Below are 9,979 nucleotides of genomic sequence, written 5' to 3'. Positions count from 1 at the left end.
TCAACTTGCCACAATCATCTCATTAAAAAAACACCTTTGATCCCCCAAAGTTATAATCTTTTTTTTTTTTTAAAAGCATCACCCATAAAAAAACAATTGAAAAAAGCACCTGATACAGTAACAGGAGTTTGTTGAGGAAGCGCAAGTGTAACATTTTCATAAAAGACATAGTTTGCAATGGTTTTAAATACAAGAGTTTTCCTTTAAAACAGAAGTCATGCTGCTCTATTGCTGACTTTGTCTGGTGATCCTGAAATCGAAAAATGGTGAAAATACAAGCTCTGCTGCTTTTTATAAAAAATTGTACAGCGAAAGTACTATTCAACAAAACGGAGTATATTTCACAGCACCAAATGTGGTTTATAGAGAGGTTGTTCCCCGAGGCTTTTTGGTTTTCCCCCTTTCCAAACCTTGGCCATTATACAGAACAGACACTTTGCTAACGCCAAGTGCGATGGTACCAACGTACTTCCACATTAGAGACGGGCAGTTACAGAACGCGCCGGGCTGGGGGCGAGGGGGTGGTGGAGCCTTTGCTGGAGGAAGCGTGAAAGATGCTTAATTCTGGCAGCAGCCCCTGCTGCAGTGGGCATCATAGGTGCCAAAGGCACTATAGGTGCTGAAGATGACCAGCAAAGCAGAAGACCGTGGCACCAGGCTTGGGGTTGTGTGCACGGCCCCAGCACCACACAACCTCTGTTTGCTCGGACAGAATTTTGCACAATTCTATCATCTCAGGCATGGATTAGAACTTGTCCTTGCCAAGGCGCTTTTTTTTCCCATGGGATATAGGGCACTGGAAGATACAATGCCAATATTGGATAAACAAGACAAGAGATTTGGCTTTTGACTACTCTGCATTACTTGATGCGGGACCACTTCTTAATGGCAACTGATACATCATTGCAAACGTTGACTAGAAGCCTAATTTTCATCATAAATATGTACAGATATAAATTAAATATTTATTGAAATATACAAATAAATAACTTAATTTGAAATAAAAAGCCTAAATGAACTTACTTTTGCTTCAAATTTGTTTCTGCTAAACATTTATGGGAACTTGATACTGTTTAGTCCATAGTCGTACAGCATAGAATGTGCCCTCCACTTATAGAGTTAGTAAGTAAGCAGATGACCTAAAATAATACTAAAAAAATCCTGGTTTCAGTGAAAACCACACTGACACTTGCTTCCTTACCGTTATCTGCATCCCCGCAGCACTTCATACAAAGCACAGTCCCAAGAAGCAAAGAGCCTTTTCTCATGCTGGACCCCATTTCTACTCAGCTGAGGTCAACGGGATCCCTGGCATTAATTGCATTTGGGAACAGGACACAGCCCTGCATCTTTCTGACAGCTCTGTGCCTTCAAATCCCCCCAGCTCCTGTGGGAAGTCCTCTGGCATCCAGCTCAGCTGGGAACGCCAGTGTACCCTTCCGGAGTTACACACACCTATTCCTACAGGTAGGAGACAAACTACAGGGCTGGCCATACAGGGGTGTGATCCTTGATAACTGCTGTCTTGCCAGCTTCTGCAGATTCAATTGCAAGTCTTAACTAATTATCAAGACTCCAGCCCTAACATCTTTGATTATCTCAAACTACAAGTAGGGTTTTAATTTTTTTAATTAAAGTAATTTTCTAGTCCTTACAGTTGAGGAGGAAGAAAATCTTGAGAATGTGATTGAAGGCTCTCCAAAGGCTTAAAAAAACCACAGAGAAAAAATTAAATAAGCCAACTTCTTATACATTTTATTCCCCTCTCTCTCTCCTGATTTTTAGAGCCAATCTTGAGATTTTGAAGGACTTCAGTTGACAATTTATGCGTGTAAGTTCTCAGGAGTGACATGGATAGAGACAAATAAGAACAGATTTCTATAATTTTACAGACTAAAATGCAAGATGTTGTTTCCTAGTAAACAGAAATGGACTCCTGTCCGACAAAATCCCCAATTCTTTGTAAAAGTGTTTGTAAAAGAGTCTGGAAATTATCATCTTTTCAGTCCGTCTTCCTCAAAAATAATAGCTGAGATCTGAAAAGACGAAAGAAACTAAGTACAGCAGTGTTCTATAACTCAAGTTTAACAATACTATATTATAACAAACAAAACAAGACTGACTGCATAAGCTACTCTGAGTTGCCACTATCTGTTGAAGATTAATTTCAATTATGTTTTCTTTTACTTTTTCAAAAAGTATAGAAAAGAAGCAGTATCTAAAAATACCTGTTTGCCTTTTAAAAAAATCAGGAACAAATCACAGTTCAATGACATGACCTTTGAAAACGATTGGTTCTTCGGAATAGTAATAAAGAGAACGTATTAAAATGCATTTTTTTTAAAGTATGGAAGCTTTTTATCTTCCAATGAAAAAAGCATCTGTCTAAAAAGTAGCCAAAAAATGCTTCACAGCTGAGGCGTGTCGTCCATGGTCCCACCACAGTGCAGGGGCCAGCGGCAGCGAAGAGCTCCTGCCTTCCCAGCTCGAGCCAGCCACGCCATCTCTGTGAACACATTTCTTCAGTTTTCTTCTGCCACGTGAACAGCTAACAGCAAAGTGATGGCTAATGAGCAAGACTTTGCTCAGCAGACCTCGAAAGTCAGCTTTACTCTTGTGTACTTCTTCTCCGTAACGATTTCATGTCGGTCTTCACGCATCATTCTTCAGCGTTCAGGCCATCTGATGCGATATAATTAACGTTGCTGGTCTATGCTGTTCCAGCAAAGTAAACCTTCAACTAGGACTTTATGCTCCTTTTTAATTACTATAGTTGGTTTGGTTTTCATTTTCTTTACCAGTGAAGTTGGAAATAAAGAGTTACAGCTAATAAGAAGGGTCACACGTAGTTACACAGCAATACAATAGAGGGAATACAGGCAAATTAGCGCCAAGCTACCATTAACTTAACAGAATTATAAAACCTCTTATGTTGTATCGCTTGATACCACCTTTCAGACGAGTCTTTTGCAGCCTATGTCTTGGTCCGTAATTGGTAAGGCCTTTATGGAAAGTGAGTGGTTTTGCTATATTTATGTTCCATTTTTCATCTCCCATTCCTGGAAGGGAAAAAAAAAAAAAAAAGAGAAGATATGGAAAATGTTAGAGAAATCAGGATATTTCACTGATGTCATCAGATCTGCTACGCCAAAGCCAGCTGAGGTCAGTAACAGTTTTTCCATTAACGTCACCGGATCCAGCCTTCTGCCCACAAATTAGTTAGGGAATGCTAACAAGTCTGTCCTGATAGCATCTGTGCGTGCAGCTTCCACCCCTCCGCACCGGTTACTTTCTCTCTAGGGCACTCAGCGGGAGCTGAAGGAGAGAGGCTGATGCAGCGCAGAGGGCTTTCTGACTTCATTGCATGAGACAGCAGGAAGCACTCAGTATCTCCCATAGCTGACACCAAGTGATTGCTTTACTACTCTTCAGTTGTTCATTACAAAAACCATGGCAGAGACACGTTTCTACGGCTAAAAATGGCAGCTTACTGAGGTAGGGACACTTACAGGCAGGGTAAAGAGAAAGACGTTAGCTTCTATTACATTTGTTTCCTATCTATATAATCCAAGTTGAGCTATTGCTCAGCAAGTTAAAGAAAGCACTTTGCCTTTATGTGCCTCAGTTTCCCCACCTGTTAGCTGAGGACAACACCACCTGCCATCCACAGCAAGCACGTAATCTATAATGCTTTCATCCATATGCCACAGAGCAAGATATTGCCATTTCTTCTGCCACATAAGTGAAAATCGTGAGATTGCTATAGCTAAACACCCAGTGAAATTGAACGTGTGGCTACTGCGTGACGCCTACAGCATTTCCGAACAGTACATAGGAGCAGAAGAGCTGAAGACAGCCGGGCTCAGCCTAAGACATCCATGCCCTACCTGCTCCCTGAATCACGCCCATACAGCAATCAGGAACTAATGAAGACACGAAGGCGTTGGCCTCTCGCTGCAGTCATCCCCGTGGAGCAACTGCCCGGCTGCGCCTCGCCAGGCACTGGGCTCTGCGCACGCCTCTCCCACCACCTACTCCGCAGAGAGGCTCTGCAGGCAGCCTGATGACTTGGCTCCCAACCCGAATTCCTGAATTTAACACTCATTCGACAACGTTTAAGAGCTCTGACTGAAACCTGTTACTTATCCATGTGAATATCTATTTCTGCTGCTGAAAGCAGTGATGGCATTAGTTTGGCTAAACAGCTGCATGACTACGACACCTCTTCAACCGTTGTAAAGCAAGAGTAAAGGTCACAGTTGGTGGCTATTTTCACAATATTAGGAAAAAAAATCTTGGGTTTAAAGAATGAAGACAATAGATTTTTTTTTTAATCTTGTGGTTTTTTTTCCCCTTCTTTTAAAAGGTACTTTTACTAAAATAGAATATAAAATAGTTTTACACTTCCAATTATTGTAAATCTAAACTTCAAACACAGTATTGGTAACAACTAAATTACTTTAAAATAGATATTAAATGTATTTTCTCTGTGTATACACTGCCAAAGATCTAAAGGAAGTCGCTGGCTAAGCAACTGGGAGGAGAATATTTCTCAGTGTTAAATAAGCCTGGAAAGCTGAAAGTAGCGTCTTCTGCAGGTGCAGAAAGAACTTCTTGTTTCCGTTTCTCCAGCAGGTTCACGCCAATGAAAGGCAACACTGACAGCCTGACTGGGAGCTGGGAAACTGGGAGAGCTCCTTTTCTTCTCCAGTCCCTGAACATAAGGAAATGTAAACTGCTGACACTCACCAGCCCACCAGTTTGGAAAACAGAGCAGAACTACTCATTGCAGTTTCCTTGCTACGCATAACAATTTGGTTTTAGAAATTCATTTGAAATGTGAAATAGTTAAACAATTACAGCAAGGGTATTTGGAGTATTTTACTTCTCTAGGAATGCTAATGCAGAACACTGTTATCCACTTTTTTACACAGTCTCCATTTCCAGTAGAGATTAACAAAATCACAATTAAAATTCCTTCTGACTTCTGAAAAATATGCGTTATTACTTTATAAGAAAACTAAAAACGTTACAAACAGAAAAATTGAAAAATCCAACTATCTGCACGCATATGTATTTGTGGCACAGTGCATGTCCTAAGCAGTCAATCCCAAATCGCTGCTAGTCCTTAGATCTAACGCTAGCTCTGTCCTCTTGCTATTCCCCCTCACGTCAGCGCATCCGAGAGGAGCGAGCTTCTGGGGGTGCCAGTCTCAAAGCCCCCCCCAGCGCAGTGCTTGGGGCGCAGGCTGCGCAGCCCACACCTTCGCGGCAACAGCTGCCCAAGCAGCGAGCAGCGTGGTGCTGGGAGCCCGCGGCAGGGACGCGAGGGTGGCTGCGAGCACACGGCTGCCGGGTGACAGACTCGGCATCCTTCAGGCAAGGGAAGAGCAAGAAGGGAGGCATTCAGTGCATTCAAGTACATACCGGGGGAAAATAAAAATAAAATCTGACATTTCAAATGCTTACACAACTCCCTCGCAACCTTGGGAGATTTGCCAGTTGCTGAAGACGCAAGCGCTAGCACGGATGTGAAATCTGTTTCACTCCCACACGTCGCACTGACACCCATGCGTGGAGCGCCAAGTTCTGCTCCGGGATACTCACGCGTGACGCCCTTTCCTTTGCCACATGTATAAGGCCTGGGCTCACTCATAACTGCAAAAGGCCAGAAGAATTGAGAGCCAAGTTCCACTCTCGCACATATACAGTTAATCCCACCCTGTCCCTGCAAGCGGGGCGTGCTGCAGATACCTGATGGCAGACTTTGGCTGCAGCTCCTTGCGAACGGGCTGAGTACGGCTTGGGTTGCACCATCTAATTCAGCAAAATTTCACCCCATATTTAATGCATGAAGTTTTAGGAAAAAGCTGTTAAAGCTGAATTGGATACTTTAAGTTGTTTTTCCCAGGATGGCAAATATGCTTAGTAGCTCCGTATCCTTTTTGATTAGCCCAATCTTCTATCCAAGATTCCTCTACAACAGAGCCTGACCAAGCTATCATGCCATCCAAAGCACAGCAATATCAAACAACACAGCAGGGGTTTTCCTGCTTGGTATATGCTGAGCATAAAAAATGTACTACAGCTGAAAGGCACTCTTTACACCAAAAATGTTTAGGTTTTCATAGTGCCCTGGTTTCTCCAGCTGTAAAGATGAAATGGCTGGCTTTAATGTGCCTGTCCAGCGTGTAGCACAAATCCGCGCTCCCTTTCGTAAGGCCTGTGCTCTGCTAGACCACATTCCCTGAGTAACGCTGTGCTAACACGCAAATCTAAGGCAAAGCATATAGTTAGAGATGATATCATTATGAGACAAATTAGGATATAATTGGAATACAGAGATAAGCTTCAGAGCACATGAATCCTTCTTCGGGTTTGAAACACATGCAGCAAACATCAAAGTTAAACAGAACTAAAACCTATTATGCTGAGTTCAACTATTCTTAGTTGAATTTAAATGAATTAGGCTAACTGACAGAAAAAAAGCAGCTGATGACCATGGAAAGGATGGAGGAAATGGTGGTAGAAGAAGGGCGAGAAACCTCTCACATAAGGTATAGCAGGAGATGTAATTCATGGCTTGGCCAATGTGGGGAGGGTAAAAGGCCTTGGGGGGAGGAAACAGAGAGATTAGGATGTGCCAGAAAACCAAATCGTTTGCTGGGATGTTGATTTTTCAGTATCTACTACATTTAGGTGCCAGGCTCATGCTCAGTCACTGTAAATGTACATAATCAATGAAGACATGTAAGAGAAGTTGCTTTAAAAAAACCCCTGTACAGAATACTTCATTGTTTTGAAGAAAGAAATGGACTGCATGGAAGACAAATGTTTATAATTATTATTGTTTAGAATTACAATTATCAGTGCACTACTAAAACAACAAAAGCTTGGGCCAACACTATTACTGTCCCCCTTGGTTACGCGCTGCCCACACATGTATGTTGCTGGCAAACTTAGGCCAGAAGAATGGTCACGCAAATCCCATTTAAACTACAGCACAACAATTAGGAAACTGTACCAACGCAAGCGGACTGCCAGCTTCAGCCGGGTACTTGCCAGACTAAATTCAATTAATTCAATTTCTACTTTAAGTGTACATCAGAAGTAGATATTTGCACAACACATTGTCGATTATTATAATGTACAACTACCCTGTTCTTGCACCAGCTGGCAAAGATCAGACCCAATCTTGTGTTGTTTCAGAACACCTACTACAACAGTGCTCTTTTAACCACTTCTCTGCCACACAGATTAGTGTAACTTTATGAATTTTAGATGGACTCTCTAGGTCACAGACCACTTACCTTGCAAATTAAATCTATAAAGGAACAGAGAAAAACAGTGAATGAGAGAGCAGAGTCAAATCTGTCTCCCAAACTACTTACCAATTCTTCTGCAAAAGGTTCCTCAAAATCAGCAGTATTTATGTAGCAATACAAATAATTTAGATATGGCAAATTCTCTTCTTAAATTTCACCCACACGAACTAACTTCTCCCTCTCTCCTCTGTCTCACCACAAGCAAGTATGTTTTTTTTGAAAGTAAGAAAAAGGACAGACAAAGAAAACTAGACGTAAGTCTTCTCACCTTTGCTTTTCGAAGGACATGGCCTCGACATGGAGAATTATTTGACGAGGGAGGTCGCTTCAGAGCGGCTGCGCTGTTCACAGGTATTGAGCATTCAGTATCACTGGTATCACAACTGGAGATGGGAGAGTTTTCCAAAGTTCGGTGCTTGAGAATTGGAGACTATTAAAGAGTGAAAACCCTACAGTGAGTTTCCTCCAGTGACTCACATGAGCAGTATCTTCTATCTAGACTTGAACTGCAGATTTTTTTTAAGAAACCATACTCATAATAATGATGGATAAATGAAAAAGAGGTTGGAATAAAATTAAAAAACACGAAGTCTGTGTTCTGTAATGAAAATTAAAGTTTGTTTTCTGTCATTAAAGAGCGTTGGGTCATCTGGAGGAATTGACAAATCCCTCTGATCCTTCTGCTGGCTGCTTCTGCCACAGACCCAGCATAAGCCAGGACTACCACGTAAAGGGCGACAGTTACTGCTAGAGGACCAACACAAGTAGGTCTCAGTCACTGCAGGATGATTTTGGTGCATTTACATCTTCCTGGGATGGAGCAATGTCTCAGTTTATGCACTTTTACAATCACTGAGGACAATGAGGTGTCAGCTTTTGCACATTATCCTAACAGTGTCTGTGATTTCCATGCCTACCTGCTCCCTGCTGTTGTACAAAGTAAACCAGATTTAAGTGAATAATGCAAATAACGCAGAAAGGCATTTCGTTCTGCTCTTATTTCCTGTGCTTAATAAACCTTTTGAAAACTCTCAGTTCCCACTCATTTTACTGGAGATGAGAAGGCAGAGCACTCCCAGCCCATGGTACTGGGACGTGCGTGTTTAATGGCTTTGCATACCTGTGGGCTTGATGTTCCTGACTTGGGCTCAATAGCCAAGCCCAGTGTGATGCCACCAGCCAAGGCTTTCTTAAGGCTCTCCTTCACCTCGGTCAGTTCTAGCTCCAGGTTCACACGCTCAGCCTCCTTCTGCTTACATTCCTCTTCCAACTTCTTTAATTTGTCTTCAAGAATCACTTGGGTCTTCCTGCCTGTCATTCACAGAGATGTTATTATTTCAACAACAGGCTTAAATTGACACCTACAGAAATAATTTTCTTTTTTAAAAAGTAAGGAACAAGGTGTCTAAAGATCTGACCTTACAAAAAGTCACGTACTTTGCAAAAAGCATTTTTTCATGTAAAAAGTTTAGCGAAAGAAATCAAATGCTTTCTTTCAGGTGCCTGCCCTAGTTTTCGAGTCTACTTTCAAGTCATTATTTGTTTTGTAATTTTTCCATGTCATGAAAATAGAACTAGCCAGTCACAATAAAATTATTCCCTTGTTCTGCTTAAGTCCCCATCACTGTAATTTCATAGGTGCATCTATAGACACACGCACATATATGCACACACCTATACATACATACTACACAGGCACACGTGTACACACACACATACACATGTAAAAACCCAAATCTAGACATTACAGAGTATAGTTTAACATCAAAACCAAACCTGATGTAGTGGCATGTCTTCAGCACAGAATACAAATCTGTTTGCATAATTCAGCCTACCCAGGGCAGAATTCAGCACAAAAAACCACCTCGTACCAGCATTGACTTCAATGGCAGCACGTAGATCTTTTCTTTCTTTTCGGAGCTGGGCCAGCCTATTCCGGAGCGCTTCTTTCCTCTTTAGCAGCTCCTCCTCTTTGCTTTGTAACCTCTTTGCATCTGCCTCCACACGATTCTTGCCGTATTTGTACTGCTCCGCATCTGTGTGTATTGGATCATAGTTGTTTATTTGATCCTGTTGGTCCCTGCCTGTTCCCATTCAAACTTGGGTTACAGTTTAAAATGGAGATGCAAAAATTACAGATACATGCACCAAAGAAATTTTCTCAGCTTAAACTTGGATAAAACAGACCTTTATAGCATATATGTGTGTATGTGCCTATGTGCTTCCTCAGCTGTTTAGGCAGCTCATTGCCCCAGTCACTTGGTTAGATTAACAGTAAAATTCAAAACCATTCCCTGAGACTGAACATCACATGAACAATTTTACGGTTTGAGCAACCATTCCCTTTCCACTGACTTTTTCTCAAGATCCATGATTCCCGCTGAGTTCTGCAGCACCACTACAGAAACCATAGGGGATAGACAGTTTGTTCTCTACGTTTATATGGGGAAGAAGATACATACCAGTACACTGGTTTTTGAAACATGGCCTTGCCTTTGTGTGCAATTCAGAGGAAGGAAAGGAGGCTCCTCTTTATCTCTGAACCCTTGATTTTTAATTGGAAGGGGTCAGAGGAAAAACTTGCCTAATTTCCATTCCTGCTTCAAGTACTTAAAGCACAGGTCTTTTCTCATCTGACGTAAGAGAACATAATG

The 9,979-nt window shown here is 41.8% G+C and overlaps 1 protein-coding gene across 3 annotated transcripts in view; it reads right to left on the bottom strand.

The window, feature by feature from the left end:
* Positions 1-1,734: 1,734 nt before the first annotated feature.
* The window catches only part of AFAP1 (actin filament associated protein 1), a 125,040-nt gene continuing 116,795 nt past the window's right edge, over positions 1,735-9,979 (bottom strand). For all 3 annotated transcript variants that reach the window (XM_075420453.1, XM_075420455.1, XM_075420454.1), the window contains 4 exons: positions 9,197-9,361; positions 8,446-8,636; positions 7,594-7,755; positions 1,735-3,059 (listed from right to left, as the gene is read on the bottom strand). In XM_075420453.1, the coding sequence (XP_075276568.1) occupies positions 3,033-3,059; positions 7,594-7,755; positions 8,446-8,636; positions 9,197-9,361 (545 nt within the window). In that variant the 3' untranslated portion in view covers positions 1,735-3,032. The remainder of the gene's footprint in view (positions 3,060-7,593; positions 7,756-8,445; positions 8,637-9,196; positions 9,362-9,979) is intronic.

This window comes from Opisthocomus hoazin, chromosome 5, assembly GCF_030867145.1.
Source record: "Opisthocomus hoazin isolate bOpiHoa1 chromosome 5, bOpiHoa1.hap1, whole genome shotgun sequence".
NCBI lineage: Eukaryota > Metazoa > Chordata > Aves > Opisthocomiformes > Opisthocomidae > Opisthocomus > Opisthocomus hoazin.
This window is presented reverse-complemented; position numbering and strand designations above follow the sequence as displayed.